Source organism: Nerophis ophidion, linkage group LG14, assembly GCF_033978795.1.
Source record: "Nerophis ophidion isolate RoL-2023_Sa linkage group LG14, RoL_Noph_v1.0, whole genome shotgun sequence".
Lineage (NCBI taxonomy): Eukaryota > Metazoa > Chordata > Actinopteri > Syngnathiformes > Syngnathidae > Nerophis > Nerophis ophidion.
Window position 1 is genome coordinate 26332942 of NC_084624.1, and position 22788 is coordinate 26355729.

The 22788-nt window shown below is 36.5% G+C and overlaps 1 protein-coding gene across 5 annotated transcripts in view; it reads right to left on the minus strand.

Moving 5' to 3' along the window:
- Positions 1-22788, minus strand: part of LOC133568372 (phosphatase and actin regulator 1-like) — a 113998-nt gene that overhangs the window by 38749 nt on the left and 52461 nt on the right. For all 5 annotated transcript variants that reach the window (XM_061920267.1, XM_061920268.1, XM_061920269.1 and 2 more), the window contains 3 exons: positions 9324-9404; positions 5320-5526; positions 712-1057 (listed from right to left, as the gene is read on the minus strand). In XM_061920267.1, the coding sequence (XP_061776251.1) occupies positions 712-1057; positions 5320-5526; positions 9324-9404 (634 nt within the window). The remainder of the gene's footprint in view (positions 1-711; positions 1058-5319; positions 5527-9323; positions 9405-22788) is intronic.

The window sequence follows — 22788 nt, forward strand, 5'->3', positions numbered from 1 at the left end:
CTGAAAAGGTACAAACAGGTTTTGGAGCAACATATGTTGCCATCCAAGCAATGTATTTTTCATGGACGCCCCTGCGTATTTTAGCAAGACAATGCCAAGCCATATTCTGCATGTGTTACAACAGCGTGGATTCGTAGTAAAAGAGTGCGGGTACTAGACTGGCCTGCATGTAGTCCAGACCTGTCTCCCATTGAAAATGTGTGGCGCATTATGAAGCCTTAAGTACCACAACGGAGACCTTGAACCGTTGAACAACTTAAGCTGTACATCAAGCAAGAATGGGAAGGAATTCCACCTGAAAAGCTTCAAAAATTGGTCTCCTCAGTTCTCAAACGGTTACTGAGTGTTGTTAAAAGGAAAGGCCATGTAAAAGTGGTAAAAATGCCCCTGTGACAACTTTTTTGCAATGTGTTGCTGCCATTAAATTCTAAGTTAATGATAAAAAAAAGGTTCTCAGTTCGAACATTAAATATCTTGTCTTTGCAGTCTATTAAATTGAATACAATTGAAAAGGATTTGCAAATTATTCTATTATGTTTTTATTACACAACATACCAACTTCACTGGTTTTGGGTTTTGTAGAAGACAAATTAACACCCAATGTGTAGCATGTTATTTGCTACTTGAAGTGTATTGACGTCCAGATTAGAGCAAGTGGCTCATCAGGTGATGCCAAACACTGATCCATAATCCTGTCTGGCGGCCACTAACCTCTCAAACCTCTGCATGGACAGCGCCAGGGCTTTATTGAGCTCCTCGATGATGCGGCTGGGAGCGTGCAAGCTGCCGTACTGCAGCTGAAGGGGGTGGCCATGGTTCTGGTGGAGAGCAGACAAGGCGGCGAGATGCGAGGGCAGCAGGGTGCCGTGGTGGCTCGGCAGGACCTGGCCGGGGCCGCACTTCTGGGAGAGAGCGCTGAGGGGGTTGGGCGACGGAGACGGGGAAGAGGAGCGGTCCTGACCCCCCGAGGGCATGCAAATCATGACTTTCTTGGGAGGGAGTGGAGGGGAGTGCTTTGTCCCGGGCATGCAGGGAAACTTCATTGGCTGGCAAGAATCTAAGGATCGAAAAAAAAAAAAGTTGAAACTTGGTTAACTTTTACACACAAATACACACATGGTTTTGTTTAGACACAAATTAGTGGCGCTCAGACACATGGTGATGGAATTAGGTCAGCCTAATGTTACTTTGCGCTGACTGACAGATTGACAACGACGGCCCAACTGACATCACAACAGAAGAATCTAATCAAACGATTGATAAATGCACATGTGTCTCGACTTAGGTGCGATCATAAAGCAAAAAACTGTATAAAATGCTGCAAAAAGGACTGTCAAGAAACAAGATACAACATTTGAGATTTTAGGAAAGTATTAAAAAACGGTGAAATTAACTGGCTGCATCGACAGATTATTTTACTTGGTAAGACGTCCTCAATTAGGATGTGTATATCAGGACTTTTAAGATGAAAGTAAGTATTTTATTCTGGAAACAAGCATTGTTCAACTCGCAATTCTTGAATTGAACATTCTTGAAATTCTGCAGAATCTTTGAACAAGATTTTCTATGTGGGGGAGGAACCAAACATATCTTATTTGAACAGTTATTTTCAAAATGTTTAAACTAGAATAGAAAAAATACAAGTGTTAATGCTAAAATTAAACTTAGTCAATGACTTAAAAACAAAGTTACTAACCCTTAAAACCAGGGATATTACAAGAGTAATACAATTTGAAAAATCTTGGCAAGTGGCAAATATTTTGCAGTGCATGTGATACAAGAACACATGTATTTCACTTTTTGGACTTTTTAAATACCTAGTGAAAAACTGCTAGTAAAAGGCGGAAAACAATGCAGGTAAATAGGAATATTCTAGGAGTCCCTAGCCTTTTTGATCTCGGGGCCAATTCAAATATTAACAGTAATTTAGTAGGTATTCGTGATTTTAATTGTATTCAGTAATTATATCTATATCCACGATATGAAAGCGTGTGTTATTTACAAAGATTTTCATCAAGGCTCGGGTCAGACGTTATACAAAAATAAAAGGTAAATGGGTTATACTTGTATAGCGCTTTTCTACCTTTAAGGTACTCAAAGCACTTTGACACTATTTCCACACACACATTCACACACTGATGGCGGGAGCTGCCATGCACGGCCTTAACCACAACTCATCAGGAGCAAGGTTGAAGTCAATCAATCAATCAATCAATCAATGTTTATTTATATAGCCCTAAATCACAAATGCAGGGAGAATTCACATCCAGTGGGACGCCAGTGACAATGCTGACTATGAGAAACCTTGGAGAGGACCTCAGATGTGGGCAACCCCATCCCCCCCCTCAAGGACACAACGGACGGGATGAAGTTGGTAGAAGGTAGGGATTGAACCAGGAACCCTGAAGTTGTTGGCACAGCCACTTTCCCAACTGCGCCAGAGTAATCAAATACACTGAAAAAGAAGGGACTCAATTGAACTGATGAAAAATAATGGTGCTACAATAAAGTCTAACTACATTAACAATAAATAATAACGATAGTTTAATTGGCAACACTAAATTGGCTCTAGTGTGTGAATGTGAGTGTGAATGTTGTCTATCTGTGTTGGCCCTGTGATGAGGTCGCGACTTGTCCAGGGTATAACCCGCCTTCTTCCCGAAGGCAGCTGAGATAAGCTCCAGCACCCCCCGTCACCCCAAAAATGGACAAGCGGTAGAAAATGAATGGATGGAATAAATGTGTTTCTTAAAGTTAAATTAAGTTAAAGTACCGATGATTGTCTCACACACACACACACACACACACACACACACACACACACACACACACACACACACACGAGGTGTGGTGAAATGTGTCCTCTGCATTTGACCCATCCCCTTGTTCACCCCTGGGAGGTGAGGGGAGCAGTGGGCAGCAGTGGTAGCCACGCCCGGGAATAATTTTTGGTGATTTAACCCCCAATTCCAACCCCTGATGCTTAGTGCCAAGCAAGGAGGTAATGGGTCCCATTTTTATAGTCTTTGGTATGACTCAACCAGGGTTTGAATTCACAACCTACCGATCTCAGGGCGGACACTCTAATGACTAGGCCACTGAGTAGTAAATAAGTGGTCAATAAAATAAAATTGCAAATGAAAATACAGCTTCAACACTTTAGTCATAATTTTTGCCTGTGTACCTGTAAACCGGTACCTAAACTGGTCCTAAATATACCTTGTTAATCTGTGGTGTCTTATGTGGAGGGTACGCTCCGTTCTTCTGCAGGTGTTTTTTGCCAAGCTACAAAGTGCTTTTTATTCCCGACCAAAACACTGGGAACCTGACCGAAAACAACTCCTGCATGTGGCTAAATGTGTGCATTTAGCTGACTGAAAGCACTCTTCTACCTCCATTTATCTCTTCACTAGGTACGCCCCTTTAGGAATGACAGAGCACCTTATATTCCTTGCCGCTTCCTGCTCCGTTCCTGATCAGAAGATTATGACAAAATTCCCGTAACACAAATACTGGCTCTCTGCTTGTCACAAAATATAATGGCAGTAGGTTTAAAACCTGGTCCGAATAGATTTAGGAAGGTGAAAAAGTTTATGTGTTGATGTTAAAAATGTTTTCCTATGAATTGGCTTTAGTACAAAATAGGATCGTCTTGATACCAATATTTTGGTACCGGTACCAAAATGTATTTTGATACTTTGATACGTTTCTAAATGAAGGGGACCACAAAAAATTGCATTATTGGCTTTATTTTACAAAAAATCTTAGGGTACATAAACATATGTTTATTATTGTAATTGAAGTACATTTTTGTCCCTAAATAAAATAGTGAACATACTAGACAACTTGTCTTTTAGTAGTAAGTAAACAAAGGCTCCTAATTAGTCTGCTGACATAGGCAGTAACATATTGTGTCATTTATCATTCTATTATTTTGTCAACATTATAAAGGACAAACTGTAAAAATGTAATATTAATCCACTAGTTCATTTACTGTTAATATAGCTTCACCTTTATCGTTAGTTTTTAAGCCAAAATACGTCCGTTTTCCCTTTTCTGTCTACACACTGTCTGCTTGTAAGTACTCCGTGATTGTGCGCTGCCGAACATGCTCCTCTTCTCGTAAAACCAGCAATGTCACGACGTGACGACGCTCCACCGTGCCTGTGTAAAAAAAAATGGCGAACCGGTACTTTTCAAACAGAGTTAAGTATCGTTTTTGATTCATTAGTATCGTGATACTATACCAGTACTGGTATACTGTACGTCTCTAGTACAAAACATGTATCTAATCCTATTCAAGTTAGATTTTCAGAAAGTATAAATATTGTTGCACGTTGATAAAAAAGTGTGATTTTTTTTTTTATCTTGTTGGCTACAGATCAAATTCTGCTCATGGACCATATTTACAGGCAAATTAAAAAAACAAAAACAAAAAAAAAACAAGTAACCCTGTTGAAGACCACCGGTTTAGTGTCTTGTCATATTTTAGAGGTGAGTGAACCGCTGTTCCCCATTGTAGACGACACTCGTGAAGAAAAGTCTCAATTAAAACATTTGTATGCTCGTACAACACAGACAATCTTTAGCATATCATTATGTGGAATTTAATGATGGATTGTATTAACCAAATAAATCAAACAGAGCACTAATATGATTTAGTTTAAGGGACTGTTCAAACTACAGGTCTTCACAAAGTACACAGAACAATAATTATGATTAACATCTTGAACCATTTTTTTTTCTTTTGAGATAAAGATTATTTTTGTATGCACATTTTCAGGACTTATGCAGATCCCAAATACATATCAGCAGGTGCCAGAAGGTAAGAAAAGTTGCTTTTGCATAATATTGCAAAACAAAATCTTATCTTATACACACACCATAATAATACTCCAATGTTGAAGCACAGTACAATCCATAGCTTAATTAATTAATAGCTTACCAAAGTCATACTAAAACATTTTGACAAGACTTTTGAGCGCTCTGTGTAATGCTCTATATTCTCAATGGAACTTATACAATTTTAGTGTTGTTTACTGCCATCATATTGCAGTCCACATGTGTGACTGCCATCTACTGCTCACACTTACCAAATAAAATAGCTTCGAGTTCGGTAAGCACAACCAAAATTATTCCGTACATTAGGCGCACCAGGTTATAAGGCGCACTGTCATTTTTTGAGAAAATTAAAGGATTTTAAGTGTGTATTACAGTCCGAAAAATACGGTACATATTCCTTTTAGTTATAAATGGTAAACGTTTAAATTACGTCAGAACATGTGTATAGTGGGATTTTACCCTCAAGTTCCAACTCACCTGTGCTATGGTTCGGGATACGAGAGAAAGGCTTGGGCGGGAGCGCTGGAGGCTGCTTGTGGTACATCGGCGGCTTGACAGCTTGGTTATCCTGAAGGTCACTTGAGTAGGTGACAGACTTCTTAGGGCCCCGGGTCATGGACGACTTATGTGAGGGCTCCTGAGTACAGATGCCGCCGTCAACCGAAGATCGTACCTCAACAGTTGCTAAGCAGAGGGAGCAAACAGAGAAGGTATGGTTTGTGGAAATACTGCATGGCTACTGCATGTTTGCTCAGTAACACAGTCATGGGCAGACGTCTATAGGCTTTGGCTTTCAGGCAAGCGCCCCTCAAAAAGTAGTAACGAGTTAAAGCTGATTAAAACCCAGCAGCCCATTTTACGGGATTTCTTTTGGAAATGTTGTCTCCACCCCTTTATAGATTCATTTCTATTTTTAGCATGGCACATCAGGATTCATTTAGTAGGGCACTGATAACATGCCTTCTTCAAGACACAGTAGTTGCTTTCAAGTTTTTTTGGATGTATTGATTGATTGATTGAAACTTTTATTAGTAGATTGCACAGTACAGTACATATTCCATACAATTGACCACTAAATGATAACACCCGAATAAGTTTTTCAACTTGTTTAAGTCGGGGTCCATCCATCCATCCATCCATCCATCATCTTCCGCTTATCCGAGGTCGGGTCGCGGGGGCAACAGCCTAAGCAGGGAAACCCAGACTTCCCTCTCCCCAGCCACTTCGTCTAGCTCTTCCCGGGGGATCCCGAGGCGTTCCCAGGCCAGCCGGGAGACATAGTCTTCCCAACGTGTCCTGGGTCTTCCCCGTGGCCTCCTACCGGTTGGACGTGCCCTAAACACCTCCCTAGGGAGGCGTTCGGGTGGCATCCTGACCAGATGCCCAAACCACCTCATCTGGCTCCTCTCAATGTGGAGTCCACGTTAATCAATTCATGGTAACTAGAATGGGGTTCAAACTCATTACCTCACATTATAAGTCATCAATCTTAACCACTGAGCTATCCTGGGTCTGTATTTATTATACAACTTATAGGAGGAGATATTCACTAAGATTAAACAAAACTGAAAATAAAATAAAAATATGAGGAACAAACTAAAAAAGATGTATTTTTTTATTTTGATTTTCCACAAAACAATGTTATTATTAAAATTAAGAAAAATAATTAAAGAAAAGAAAGACATTAACCAGAAATCACAGAAAGATGTTACCTTTATGCAAGTACAGTATACACTGATGCTGGTAATATTGGTGCAATCTAATTAAATAAAGATTAATTAGATTAAGTTGTTCAAATAAAATTGGAAGATTTTTCTCAATTTAAATGTTCTTTCAGAAAAATTGTTAATTTTTCCATTTCAGTGAGACCTTAATACTTATTTGTACTTCTATGATGGGACACTCGTGGAAATGTTTATTTTATATTATTATTATTTTTTAATTGTATTTATTACATGTTTTATAAGAAGAGATATTCACTAAGATGAAGGCCAAACTAAAAATAAAAGAAAAGTATAAGGAACACATTAAAATAGCTATATTTTTTTTTTCCACAAAAACTATTTAATTTTTTCAAGGAAAAATGTAAAAAAAAAGTTTTAAATACCAAAAAAGTCAAAGAAAAGAAAGACATTTTTTCCAGAAATAAATATAAGATTTTAGTATATGATGATTAGTACAACCTAATTCAATATGTTAAACTATTCCATAAAATTACATGGTTTTTTTTAAATATAAAATTGGAAGATTTCTCTCATAATATTTTGACATTTTTCCACCAGAAGTAATTCCATTTTAGTGAGACCTTAATACTTATTTGTACTTCTATGTTGCGACACTCATGGAAATATTTGGAAATGTACTTTTTTTTTTTTTAAATTGTATTTATTATATTATGTATTTATATATATTATATATTTCTTTTATAAGAAAAGATATTCACTAAGATAAAGGCCAAACTAAAAATAAAAGAAAAATATGTGGAATAAATTAAAATAACTATATTTTTTATTTAGTTTTTCACAAAAACACTTGTATATTAAAGAAACATGTAAAAATAATAATAAAATAAAATCAATTAAAAAAAAATGTCAAAGAAAAGAAATACATTTGTTCCATAAATAAAAATAAGATTTTACTCGTACTAGTATACAATGACGCCTTACAATTTTTTATATAAAATTGGAAGTTTTGTTTCATAATAATTTGACATTTTTCCACCAAAGTATTTCCATTTCAGTGAGGCTGTAATACTCATTTGTACTTGATTTGTATTTGGAAATCTACATTTTAAAAATATATTTATTATATTATACATCTATGCATATTATATATTTTTTATAAGAATATATATTCACAAAGATTAAGGCCAAAATAAAAATAAAATAAAAATACAAAGAACAAATTAAAATAGCATTTTTTTTTGTTTTGTTTTTCACAAAAACTATCATATTTTTAAGGAAAATAGTAAAAAAATAAATATGAAAAAAGTCAAAGAAAAGAAAGACATTTTTCCAGAAATAAGATTTTACCTTGATACTAGTATTCAATGATGCTTGTAATATTCGTAAAACCTAATTTAATATGTTATACTATTCTATAAAATTACACTTTTTTTAATATATATTTGGAAGATTTTTGTCATAATATTTTGCCATTTTTCCACCAGATGTATTTATATTTCAATGAGGCCTTAATACTCATTTGTACTTGATTTGTATTTAGAAATCTATATTTTTTCTTTTGTTTTCAAAGTTATTAAAATAACATTTTCCCGAAATCAAAGTAAGATTTTACCGTTATGTTGGTATACAGTTACGCTTCTAATGTTAGTACATTCTAAATAAATGATTTGATTTAATTATAATATTCTGCAAAAATTACGCTTTTTCATATGAAATTTGATGTTTTTTCTCATAATATTTTGACATTTTTTTCTCCAGAAGTATTGGTCATTTTTCCATTTTAGGATCACCTTAATACTCCTACTTTGGGGCGGTATGGCGTAGTGGGTAGAGCGGCCGTGCCAGAAACCTGAGGGTTGCAGGTTCACTTCCCACCTATGGACATCAAAGTCGCTGCCGCTGTGTCCTTGGGCAGGACACTTCACCCTTTGCTGCTCACACCGGTGAATGAATGATGAATGAATGATTGGTGGTGGACGGAGGGGCCGTAGGCACAAACTGGCAGCCACGCTTCCGTCAGTCTACCCCAGGACAGCTGTGGCTACCGATGTAGCTTACCACCACCAGGTGTGAATGAATGATGGGTTCCCACTTCTCTGTGAGCGCTTTGAGTATATAACAATAGAAAAGCGCGATATAAATCTAATCCATTATTATTATTATTATTACTTAATAAATAATGCAAGTTCCCTGCCACCCGAAAAAATCTAATGCTTTATGAAAATCTAAATACCAGTCTAATATGCAGTACTTTTTAATTGAATATAAACTGTTATTGACATTGTCTTTCTGCTTGGGTAAGGAAAATTACACGGTTCTTCTGCGTACAGTGATGCATAAGGTTTGAGTGTCAAATAAGGTTCCCTACGTGACAAGTTAGCTAAAAGTAGGTTCATTTCTTGCAAAGCCGACAGCCCTCCACTGTATTAATGCACGGCTCGACTTTGAATCATACTTTTTTTAGGTCAACTGTTTATTTGAAGAGTCCACGTTAAAAAACACACATACTGTATGCTGGTAACCACTTTAAATTATGCTCAGCTTTGATAATAAAAGCTGTCCGAGGCACATCCAATCAATATGAAAAGCATTTGCAAAATGTGTTTTAATCAAAGTTTCTAACGAGCTCCCCTTGCGTGAGTCTTGAAGAGTGCACTTCAGAGGAGATTGATTAATGAAGAGATGAATAACTAAAAGACTACATATTCTTTGCTGGTTTCATCTTTGAGACACGGACAAAACTTGAGATCACCCGCCCCCTGGAGATCGGATCACTTAAGATATGAGGCAGCTCACCTTTTTCAAAGATCTCCTTTAGTACTCCTCTCTTGATTAGTTCATCTCGACTCTGTCGCACGGACATCTTCCTCTCCAAGGCTGCATGAGTGGGGAAGGAAAGACAAATTAAAAGCATGCATTTTCCAAACAGAATATCAGACAGTGAAGTTGGCAAATTGTAAATAAAAACAGAATACAATAATTTGCAAATCCTTTTCAACTTATATTCAATTGAATAGACTGCAAACACAAGATACTTAACGTTCGAACTGGTAAAGTTTGTTATTTTTTGAAAATATTAGCTAATTTGCAAGTTGATGCCCACAACATTTCTCAACAAGCTATTGCAAGGAATTTGGGGATTTCACCATCTACGGTCTGTAATATCATCAAAAGGTTCAAATAATCTGGAGAATTCACTGCACATAAGAGGCAATGCCCGTGACCTTTGATACCTCAGGCGGTACTGGATCCAAAAACCGACTTCAGTGTGTAAAGGATATCACCACTTGGGACAGAAAACCACTGTCAGTAACTACAGTTTGTCACTACATCTGTAAGTGCAAGTTAAAACTCTACTATGCAAAGCGAAAGCCATTTATCAACAACACCCAGAAACGCCGCTGGCTTTGCTGGGCCTGAGCTCATCTAAGATGTGCAAAGTGGAAAAGTGTTCTGAGGTCTGACAAGTCCATATTTAAAATTGTTTTTGGAAATTGTGGACGTTGTGTCCTCCGGATCAAAAAGGAAAAGAACCATCAAGTTCAAAAGCCAGCATCTGTGATGGTGTGGAGGTTAATTAGTGCCCAATGCATGGGTAACTTACACATCTGTGAAGGCACCATCAATGCTGAAAGGTACATACAGGTTATGGAGCAACATATGTTGCCATCAAAGCAACGTCTTTTTCATGGACACCCCTGCTTATTTCAGCAAGACAATGCCAAGCCACATTCTGCACGTGTTACAACAGCGTGGCTTCTTAGTAAATGAGCGCGTGTACACACCTGCTTTTTAAAGTGTTCAATTCAACAAATTGATGGAATACAGTTGTCCCTCATTTATCACTGTTAATTGGTTCCTAATTGACAGTGATAAATTAATTTCTGTAATGTAGGAATCATTGATTATAAATCAAATATTTTCATAGCTTAAGTATAAAAACTGTTAATGGTCTAAATACAATTTTAACATCAGGACATGTTCATACTGCAAGGTTGGATGTCAAATTCAGACTTTTTTGTCAAGTCCGTTGTTTTTAGTGACCGTTCACATTACAAAAAAAAAAAGTTTTTTCTAATGTGAATGCAATCCGACCTACATGCGGACAGTGGCGTCATGACATCGCACGCACCGCAATGTTTACGGAAGTAAACATGGCTTCCACTCTAGTCGGTCTCAGTACTGGCACATTTGTGGCAATTTTAAGCATTTTGTGCAATGAAAGTCAACATTTTCTGAAGTATTTTGGCTCGTGTGTTTTATGGGATATTTTGCTTCGATGTCTGCTTCAAGAGTGGTGGAACGTCTACTTGAGTTCCTAACACCTTTTATTTTCACCCGTTTTCTGCGCAGTTGTCAATTATTTCTTTATTAACCGTCTATTTTGGTGAATAATTATGACATTTGTCAGTTTTTAATTACGCTCTGGCCGAATGAATGCGACTTGAGCGCGAGAGCGTTCACGATGAGGATGCATCACATACTGTATGCATCCATCCATCCATCCATTTTCTACCGCGTGTCCCTTTCGGGGTAGCTGGGGGTGCTGGTGCCTAACCCAGCTGCATTCGGGCGGTAGGCGGGGTACACCATGGACAAATCTCCTCCTCATCACATAGCCAACACAGATGGACAACATTCACACTCACAATAGGCACCATTTAGAGTTGCCAATCAACCTATCCCCAGGTGCATGTCTTTGGAGGTGGGAGGAAGCCGGAGTACCCGGAGGGAACCCACGCAGTCACGGGAGAACATGCAAAGTCCACACAGAAAGATCGCAAGCCCGGGTTTGAACTCAGGACTTTCTTTTGGTGAGGCACATGCACTAACCCTTGTGCCACCCTGCATACAGTACAGGCCAAAATTTTGGACACACCTTTTCATTTAAATGCGTTTTTTCTATTTTAATGACTATTTACATTGTAGATGGTCACTGAAAGCATTAAAACTATGACACCTGTAAAGAGAAAAACATTTTAGGTCACTACTTTTTAAATCTCATCAAGAGAATGCCAAGAGTGTACAGCACAGTAATCAGAGCAAAGGGTGGCTATTTTGAAGAAACTAAAATATAAAACATTTTTTCAGTTGTTCCACTTTTTTTTGTTAAGTACTTAACTCTACATGTGTTCATTCATAGTTTTGATGCCTTTAGTGAAAATCTACAATGTAAATAGTCATGAAAATAAAGACAACACATTGATTGAGAAGGTGTGTCCCAACATTTGGCCTGTAAAGTATAACCGATTTTTATCCACATAAGAATAAGTCTGTCTCAGATATGAAAAATTTCGAATTTCACAGTTCACACAAACATAAAAAAATCAGATGTAAATTGCATGTGGGCAAAAAAATCAGAAATGACCTGCAGTGTACAAGAAAATGAACATGAAACAACACCCTTTAGTCTCTTTTACACTCTTTTAATCCAATTTAGTAATGCTGCCCGAGGCTGAGCGGATCAGTGTCCAGGATACTGAACAACACGCTTTGACTGGTTTGGTCTCCTTTAGTGGCCAATACTACTACAGTATTGGTATTTTTTGGACATAAACACCAGTGGTCCCCTACCTTTTTGTAGCTGCGGACCGGTCAACGCTAAAAATTAGAAAAAGAAAAAAAAATTTATACAAAATTCTTTTTGCGGCCCGGTGGTTGGGGACCACTGATATACACCATTAACTACAAAAAGATTAATTACCAAATGTAACAATTCTGTGTTGTTGGATCTAAAACTAAAATTAACAATTTTCTGGTCTTGTTGCAAATTTAACACTAATTCATTGACCTTGCCAGTTTGAGGAGCCTTTTTGAATGCTGAATTGTGTTGTTAACATGAAAAGATTGTACAAAGCGGTACTCATTACCTAATCAGATTGAAATAAAAAGAGCCTTGACTGACAGAGGCGCCTGAAGCACAAAGCAAAGAGAACTATCCCAACAACACTTTATAGCACTGCATTATGCACCAAATGGCCCATCTTGTAGCTACTGTGTGCTTCTATTTTTAGCTTTCAAACGTGGAGGCACTTAACATCCATCTTCAATCGGAAGGACTGAAGGCTGTTAAGAAATAACATTTCTTGCTCCAAAAATCTAGCTCTGCATTGCAAGTAATTAAGAAGAACTAACGAGGATGAGCTGCAACAAGGCACATGTGTGGTTTACATATTGCCGAGCTGCTCAGTCTCTCTGACTACATTCTGGACATCCATGCCGCCCTGGGTCACTATGGATTTAATAATCATTAAAAGAATATCTAAACTGAAAATTCAAGCACCTCAAAATCCATATTGAAGCTTTGCAGATGCAAACAACTAACATACATTCTCCAATTAACACCCATATTCAAGTAACATTGTAGTTACCAGGTGCATGGTCTAAAAAAACAAACAAATAAATGCAGTGTGGGGTATTTAATTATACAACATTGTATTTAACAGCAGTGGCTGTAGGCAACATTCAACATGACTCCACAATATGGCAGCAGCTGTATATGAAGTAACATGAGTGGTCAGCAAACAGTGTTGTTGTTTTTTTACGACATCTGCATGTCGATAAACTTGCTGTACTGTTGTTCTTATCTGGGCTCTCAGCTTTTCTTTTCATGCATTTTTCTCCTGTATTGGTTTAGAGTAGGGAGGAGTGTGTCATTGCTTAGGTACACACATACAATTGTTTTCAAAATGTATCTCTTGCGATCTTGCTGAAAAAACAAAAACAAAAAATACAATTGGGAGGTTACCTACAGCCACAGCTGTTAATGCCAATGTTGACCAAGGGCTAATTAGAGACTAAGGATGGACGCTGAAGAGAGTCTGAAACAAATTTTAAACTTTATTGCCGACATTTACACGCCAACAGCAGCCCTCATAACACCGTTAGCGCCGCAGCACTAGCCTAGCCACTTGACAAAAAAAAAAAAACACAGCACTTCCTCATCACGCACCAATAACAGTTACAACGAGCAAGGTTGCATTCAGGAACACCAGGAATTTTGAACATCAAACATTACATTCGTAGTAGACAAATGTAATGTCTTATATATATATATATATATATATATATATATATATATATATATATATATATATATATATATATATATATATATATATATATATATATATACACACATACAGTGGGGCAAAAAATTATTTAGTCAGCCACCGATTGTGCAAGTTCTCCCACTTAAAATGATGACAGAGGTCTGTAATTTTCATCATAGGTACACTTCAACTGTCAGAGACAGAATGTGAAAAAAAAATCCAGGAATTCCCCTTGTAAGAATTTTAAAGAATTTATTTGTAAATTATGGTGGAAAATAAGTATTTGGTCAACCATTGAAAGCTCTCACTGATGGAAGAAGGTTTTGGCTCAAAATCTCACGTTACATGGCCCCATTCATTCTTTCCTTAACACGGATAAATCGTCCTGTCCCCTTAGCAGAAAAACAGCCCCAAAGCATGATGTTTCCACCCCGATGCTTCACAGTAGGTATGGTGTTCTTGGGATGCAACTCAGTATTCTTCTTCCTCCAAACACGACGAGTTGAGTTTGTACCAAAAAGTTATATTTTGGTTTCATCTCACCACATGACATTCTCCCAATCCTCTGCTGTATCATCCATGTATCCATTTTGGTATAAACTCAACTCGTCGTGTTTGGAGGAAGAAGAATACTGAGTTGCATCCCAAGAACACCATACCTACTGTGAAGCATGGGGGTGGAAACATCATGCTTTGGGGTTGTTTTTCTGATAAGGGTACAGGACGATTGATCCGTGTTAAGGATCAAACTGTTGCATAAATTGTTTTACAGATCATCTTCAAGTCGCTTTCTGATAGTCGCTTCAGGATGCGCCGTTTTGTGGGCGGTTTTATTTACGTGGCTCACCTTCGACAGCGTCATCTCCCCGTAATCTTTGTTGTAGCGGTGTAGCGTGCAAAGACGGGAGTGGAAGAAGTGTCAAAAGATGGAGCTAACTGTTTTAATGACATTCAGACTTTACTTCAATCAACGGAGCAGCATCTTCTCATCTGTGGCTCACTAGTGCAACAACAACGCCGGAAAAGGTGTCCCGTGAAAAACCGTCCGACCGGAACTCTCGAACAACTAAAGTTCCTGGGGTGAATAATGTAAACTCACTACACCGGTATGTTTTAGCGCTTTCAGGGAGAGTTTACTGACAGATATGAGTAAGAACTTTACACTACTTTATATTAGAAATGGCAACAGTGGAGGATGAATGTCTCATAACAAGAAGATAGAGAAAAAGAAGAAGCTTATCGACTATGGTGTTGTCACGGACTTCCAAGGCGGACGCATGAAAAGCAGTTACCAGAAGGTAAGTAATGATGCTTTTGCATAATATTGTGAAACAAAACACCAGATAGTATGTCTTACCTTATACACACACAACATAATATTACTCTTATGTTGAAGCACAGTACAATCCATCAAGCGGTGTGGCTTCATAGCTTACCAAAGTCGTACTAAAACGTTTTGATAGATTTTTGAGCGCCGCGTGTAATGTTCTATATTTTCAATGGAACATTTAAAATTTTTGTGTCGTTTACTTGAGTCGTATTGAAGTCTACACGTATCTCTTATGTTTGACTGCCATCTACTGGTCATACTTTTTATTTCACCATGTACCAAATTAAATTGCTTTGAGGTCGGTAAGCACAACCCAAATTATTATATGTACATTAGGCACACCGATTGTAAGGCGCACTGCCGAGTTTTGAGAAAATTAAAGGATTTTAAGTGCGCCTTGTAGTTTGAAAAATACGGTACACGCATATTTCTAATACAACCCAGTAGGGGCATAAATCGGGAAAACCTGGGTAAAGGTCGAAACCAGATGATCAGCACTGTAATAAATTCAGGGATTATACTTGGTTATCATCCAATATGAAAAGTAATCAGTCTGAATGACACAATGACAGTTGTGCAACCCCATTAAGTCAAAAGCCTTAATGAGTATACGTCTTTGAGATTTCACAGGTATTGTGTCATTAAAAAAAGGAAATTGGTGCAACAACCAAGCTATGAGTCAAGAGTTAATCCACACAAAAATAGATGCATCAATAGGTTTTTCAGAATTGCAAGCAATTTCATCAGAAAAGTAGAAAGACATGACAAAAGGACGGTGCTGATAATTACATAAATAAACTCAACTGTACAGTGACCCAACTCCTTACTCCAAGCCCATCAGTATCAAATATGTCTGCCAGTAGAATTGTGTTAATCAGATAATGGCCCAAAATAAAGTTCTATTTTGGGACACCCCACGTTTTAGCGCAGGGGCCCAAGTAATGTCGGACGAATGCCGCAGCCTCTCAATCTGTACAGAGATGAGAGGATTAGCCGCTCATCAGAGACTGGGCTCAGGGCACACTAAATCAAACTGGCATATTTGAGCGCAGCCTGTATTGATCTGAGAACGCTACACTTAGAAAGAAAATATATTCCGCTGCGAAGTGACCCAGATAGTCAGAGCACATCCGAGCAAAGCCCCGAGGCTCCAAGCAGAGGTTTTTGTTGCGGTTCCTTAGGCAATTATTTGAACTTGAGCGTTACAAAAGTGATCATTAAAAATTGTCATAGAGTCTTGTCAATGAGAAGCATAGGCATTAACATGAAAAAAACATTCAATATCGAAAGCACTGCAATAATGTTGTTTTGAATATGAGTGAGTACGTGGTTTGTGTTGTGCGAGGTTATCAATGAAATGAATAGAAAGGGGTCCGTGCACCTTCCGTTCATTCTATTTCCAATTCTTAAACCACAGACATTACAGTTATGCTAAAAACATGCTAAAACGCAAAGGAAATCTCTAATACTGCTTCCGGTTCGATTTGTCATCACACAGATAACCACACATTTTTGCATTTTGGATGAACATAAATTTGATTCTTGTGTTTATCTGGAAAAACAAAAATCAATAAAACAGCACAAAATCCACTTTTATGGCAACATTTCTATGAAAATCAGCCATTTTTTGTTTTAAAATCTGCCATATATAATACAAATCGAAAAACAGGCCTAATTTTGTTTTTTGATTTGCGTTTTAGAATTGGAAATGGAAGGTACACGGACCAAAAGATATGATTGCTAAAAACATGTTAAAAGCAAAAGAAAAGCTAAAATACTGCTTTTGGTTCAAGTTGTCATCACACATAACCACGCATTTTTGCATTTTTGATGAACATATTTCCGATGTTTGTGTTTATTTGGAAAAATAAAATCCATAAAAGGGAAAACAGCACAAAATCCAATTATATGGCAATATTTTAATGAAAATCAACTCTTTATTTTAAAATCTACCATAAATAATAAAAATCTAAAAACGGCCCTAATTTAGTTTTTGGAGAATTGGAAATAGAATGAACAGAAGGTACAAGGACCGTGTACTTTTTTGTATCTGAATTTTCCTTTCATAAATGGAAATTGCAAAACTAAAAAACGATTAGTTTATTGAAATTTTGTTACAAAACACAAAAAAGAACATCTTTTGTTGTTGAAAAGCAATAACCAAATATTTAAAAAATAATAATTCCATTTTATATTTAATAAAAGAAAAATGAAGATAGTCAGTAAAAAAAAACGCAAAAACAGACCAAAACGGATGTTATTTCAAAATCAAAAACCGGAAGATTTTTTCTTCCAAAATACAAGCAGGGATACTACAGTACCCGTGTGAATGGCTAAAATGTATCTGGAATCCTAAACAGAAAAGGTTTTAGACATGGCACAACAAAGACTGACACTTACAGATATCTATAAGCACATCCATCCATTCATTTTCTACCGCTTGTCCCGCTCTGGGTCAAGAGGGCGTGCTGGAGCCTATCCCAGCTGTACTTGGGCGGAAGGCGGTGTACACCCTGAACAAGTCGCCCACTCATCACAGGGCCAACACACATAGACACTAAAAACACTAAGACCAATTTAGTGTTGCCAATCAACCTATCCCTAGGTGCATAAATAAAAAGGGATTGAAAACACATACGTTTTGGTCTGTTTTTCAGTTTCAGTTTCTGTACATGTTGGTCCTTGTTGTGCCATGTCCAAAATCATTTTTGGGTAGAGCTGCAAAGACATTTTACCCAGGCACACGGGTACTGTAGTATCCTTACTTTTACTTAGAAAATAAAACGTCCGGTGTCAGACTATGAAAAAACACCCGTTTTGGATGTTTTTTCCGTTTCTGTTTACCGGGGATCATCGTTTTTCTTTTATGAAACATAAAATGAAAATCAAACCCTTTTTTTATATTTGTTTATTGCTTTCTTAACACCAACAAAGAAAAGCGCTCTGTTTTTCAATGTTCTCTGTTTTGAAACGAAATTCAAATGAACCAATCGTTTTTTGATGTTTTTAATTTCCATTTATGAAAAGAAAATTCAAATCCTAAAACATACACTGACTGAAAACAAAAAATATAAAATATATGTACAATATAAAAACATGTGCTTAATGTCAACATGCTATGAGAAAAAATGTCGTCCCTGTGTAGTGGAAAGGTTGGGCCCCTGAGGTCAAAAGGTTAAGAAGCCCTATTTAGTGTTTTTTACTAAATAATGTTTATTTTCAGAGATCTTCAAAAAGCAAATGGAATCGATTAAACGGAAAGGCCAATTTAATCTTTTGCATTTGAGCCAAGTGGGCACATACAGAAAAAGCAAGACCAGCAACACCAGTGTCCGAATAGTTCTAATACAAACTGCACAGGTGCTACCAAACACAGACCGGTCTCGACAATGTCTTCATCAGTGTGCAATTTTCACCAGGGAGTGATGCACTTAAATATTCACAGCTGTGGTCAGTCAATCAATTGATAAAGTACATCAAGAACAACTTCAAAAATGAAAGTGCACAAATAGACAAAAATGGAAAACTGTAAAAAATAAATCGAAGACTAAGAACAGTATCATGGGAAAATAAATAAAAGCAATAATTTAAAAAAATGTATAAAGCAAAACAAAAACAAAAAATGAATTAAAAAAATACAACTAAATAAAAAAAAATGTAGTCAGGATTGACATGCATATTTACAATATTTTGCAGTGAGATTATATTATCTAAATGAAAGAAAAAGTACTTTTATAAATTATTTGTACTGTTAAAAAAAGAATGCACTTCCAACAGGTAATGGGCATCGTCACCAATCCAGAGATGCTTAATAATATTCACAGTCAGACTCATAATCATGTAATCAGCAGGTAAGCGTGATCATCAGCAACATTGCTGAACACAATGAAGTTGATGTGAAATAAAAACAACTTAAGATGTACAAATGCGAGTCTTAAAGATCTAAACGAGATCAATACAAGCATGGCGAGACCCCCGTTCTTCTCAGTGTTGAAGAGGTTGCACGCAGCACAGGATCATGTGCCAGTTTCCATTTTAGCGCGGATCAATTGGACTCGGGGTTCAAACTCGAGTCAATACGGATGATGAGATCAACCCATCGAGAAAGTTTACATAACTAGAATGATTACGGTAGGTTTTTGTAAATAACTATTTAGATCAGGGGTCCCCAAACTACGGCCCGCCAGCGTTCGGATCTGGCCTGCGGGAAGTCCCAAGTTAAATTTATATATATATATATATATATATATATATATATATATATATATATATATATATATATATATATATATATATAATTTTTTGCTAATTATTTTAACCCAATGCAGCCCCCGGGTCAAAAAGTTTGGGGACCCCTGATTTAGATTATGACTTCTTTAGTCTTGTGCTGCAAATTGGGATGTAAAGATATGAAAATTCCATAACATCGGTATTGTGCCTAAAATTATCACCGTTATCATTATCGCAGCATACACGGAAAACCTTTGATTTATTTTAAAATAACTCAAATAAATAGGCCCACTGTTTTGCGTTTCTAAATGCTTCTCTGATACGCGTGCTCGGGCGGGCCTTGTGGTGTCCTAATGTGTTCGGCGGTCCTTGAACGTAACAATACCTCTGCGTCATAGTCCTCCGAGTATAGACCGATCACTTTGTTCTAGGGTTGTACGGTATACCGGTACTAGTATAGTATCGCGGTACTAATGAATCAAAAACGGTACTATACTCTGAAAAGTACCGGTTCGCCATATATATATTTTTTTTCTTTTTACAGGCATGACGGCGCGTCTTTGTCACGTCGTGACATTGCTGGTTTTATGAGCAGAGGAGCATGTTCGGCATCGCACAATCACAGAGTACTTACAAGAAGACTGTGTGTAGACAGAAAAGGGAGAATGGGCGCCTTTTGGCTTAAAAACGAACGATGAAGTTGAAGTTATAACAATGAAACGCCCTCAGCAAGAGGTGCTTTAAAACATGGCTTAGTTAGCAGCTAACATCCATCCGCAGTCGGCAGTGTTTTAGCTACTTCTAAATCACTAATCCTCGCCTCCATGGTGACAAATAAAGTAAGTTTCTTACAAGTATCATCCCTGCAGGAAGAGGAATAGCTAAACATGCTTCACTACACACCGTAGGAGGATACAATAGCTCACCAGCGTCACTATGTAAACAAATGCTATGGGTGGATCTACACCTGATATCCACTGTAATGATGTCAAGTACAAGAGCGTATCTAGTCGATACTACTATGATTACATCAGTATTTTTTATCGTCACAAAATCTTTTTTCTTTTTTCTTTTTTTATTAATACTATATTTATAAACTAAGGAAATACATCTCTATACACATGAGAACTTAAATTATGACCAATGTATGATCCTGTAACTACTTGGTATCAAATCGATACCCAAATTTGTGGTATCATCCAAAACTAATGTAAAGTACCCAAACAACAGAAGAATAAGTGATTATTACATTTTAACAGAAGTGTAGATAGAACATGTTGAAACAGAAAATAAGCAGATATTAACATTAAATGAACAAGTAGATTAATAATAATATTTTCCAGCTTGTCCTTTATAATTTTGACAAAATAATAGAATAGGGAATGAAAATTAGGAGCCTTTGTTTTGTTACTTACTAATAAAAGACAAGTTGTCTAGTATGTTCACTATTTTAAAATTGTTCTTCGACTGCAATAATAAACATATGTTTAATGTATCCAAATATTTTTTGGTGAAAATAAAGCCAATAATGCCATTTTTTGTGGTCCCAGTTATTTAGCAAAGTATCGAAATACATTTTGGTACCGGTACCAAAATATTGGAATCAAGACAACCCTACTTTGTTCTAAGAGAGCACAGCTTGTAGGTTCAATGTGCACAATTGGATATCTAAGTTGCTCAGACAGAAATGTGTTCGTACAAGTTTACTGTAGATGATAGGTGTATACTATTTCTTAATGGGAAAATAGGTTAATGTAATCTTGTTTTCATGGTAGCATTTAAGCTAACATGTCCGTCAGTGAGTTTATCCAAGTGCGGGTGTCAATCACGTCTTATCTCTATATAGTATTTTTGCAATGTCATCTCACTGTAACTAAAATAAATGACATTTGGCCTTATGACCAAATGGAATTCATGTCTCTCAGGGAACTGCCACTTCCTACTTAAGTCAAGTCATTTTTAGTGCATAGTGAATCAACACTATCTATAAAGCTGTACATCAGGGGTCACCAACGCGGTGCCCGCAGGCACCAGGTCGCCCGTAAGGACTAGATGAGTCGCCTGCTGGCCTGTTCTAAAAATAGCTCAAATAGCAGCACTTACCAGTGAGCTGCTTCTATTCTTTAAATTGTATTTATTTACTAGCAAGCTTGTCTCGCTTTGCTCGACATTTTTAATTCTAAGAGAGACAAAACTCAAATAGAATTTGAAAATCCAAGAAAATATTTTAAAAACTTAGTCTTCACTTGTTTGAATAAATGCATTTTTTTTTTTACTTTGCTTCTTATAACTTTCAGAAAGACAATTTCAGAGAAAAAAATACAACCTTAAAAAATTATTTTAGGATTTTTAAACACACCTTTTTACCTTTTAAATTCCTTCCTCTTCTTTCATGACAATTTAAATCAATGTTCAAGTATTCTTTTTTTATTGTAAAGAATAATAAATACATTTTAATTTAATTCTTCATTTTAGCTCCTGTTTTTTCAACGAAGAATATTTGTGAAATATTTCTTCAAACTTATTATGACTAAAGTTCAAAAAAATATTCTGGCAAATCTAGAAAATCTGTAAAATCGAATTTAAATCTTATTTCAAAGTCTTTTGGATTTTTTTTTAAATTTTTGTTCTGGAAAATCTAGAAGAAATAATGATTTGTCTTTGTTAGAAATATAGCTTGGTCCAATTTGTTATATATTCTAACAAAGTGCAGATTGGATATTAACCTATTTAAAACATGTCATCAAAATCCTAAAATTAATCTTAAATCAGGAAAAACGACTAATTATGTCCCATAAATTATTTTTTAAATTTTTTCAAAAAGACTCGAATTAGCTAGTTTTTCTCTTCATTTTTTTCAGTTGAATTTTGAATTTTAAAGAGTCGAAATTGAGGATAAACTGTTTCAAAATGTAATTTTCATTTTTTGCGTGTTTTCTCCTCTTTTAAACCGTTCAATTAAGTGTTTTTTAATCATTTATTCTCTGCAAAAAACCTTCAGTAAAAGGAAAAAAAATGTACGACGGAATGACAGACAGAAATACCCATTTTTTTTACATATATAGATTTATTTATTTAAGGTAAATTGAACAAATTGGCTATTTCTGGCCTTATTTTAAGTGTGTATCAGACTGGTAGCCCTTTGCATAAATCAGTACCCAAGAAGTAGCTCTTGGTTTCAAAAAGGTTGGTGACCCCTGCTGTACACTGACTACTTTTAGGTATATCCATGTTTAATTTATTTTGTATTATTGTCCCTTAACTCCGACTGTAATGAAAATGCTTGCTGAAATATGAGGGGTGTTTTCACTTTTGATGGGGGCAATAGGCTGGGTTGGCTTTTGTAAAAGAAGCTAAGCGTTTGCTATGATGAGTTGTGATGACTGAACCAGCTCACTTTTGAATCCGTAAAACCTTTTGTTTTTTTCCCTCTGTATTTTAGTCTTAAAAAAAATGTATTTCAAATTTGGGATCAAATTGGCACATTACGAACAGACCAATGCACCTTTAATTGCATTAAATCAAGCTATTTCTGCTCCGTCACATGTCAAACTTCTGGCTAAATTTACCGTTTCACTTCTTGAAGACGGCGTCATGCATCTCCTATAATAATATGTGACAGTGTGCATCTGGAAGCTCTAATACTCTG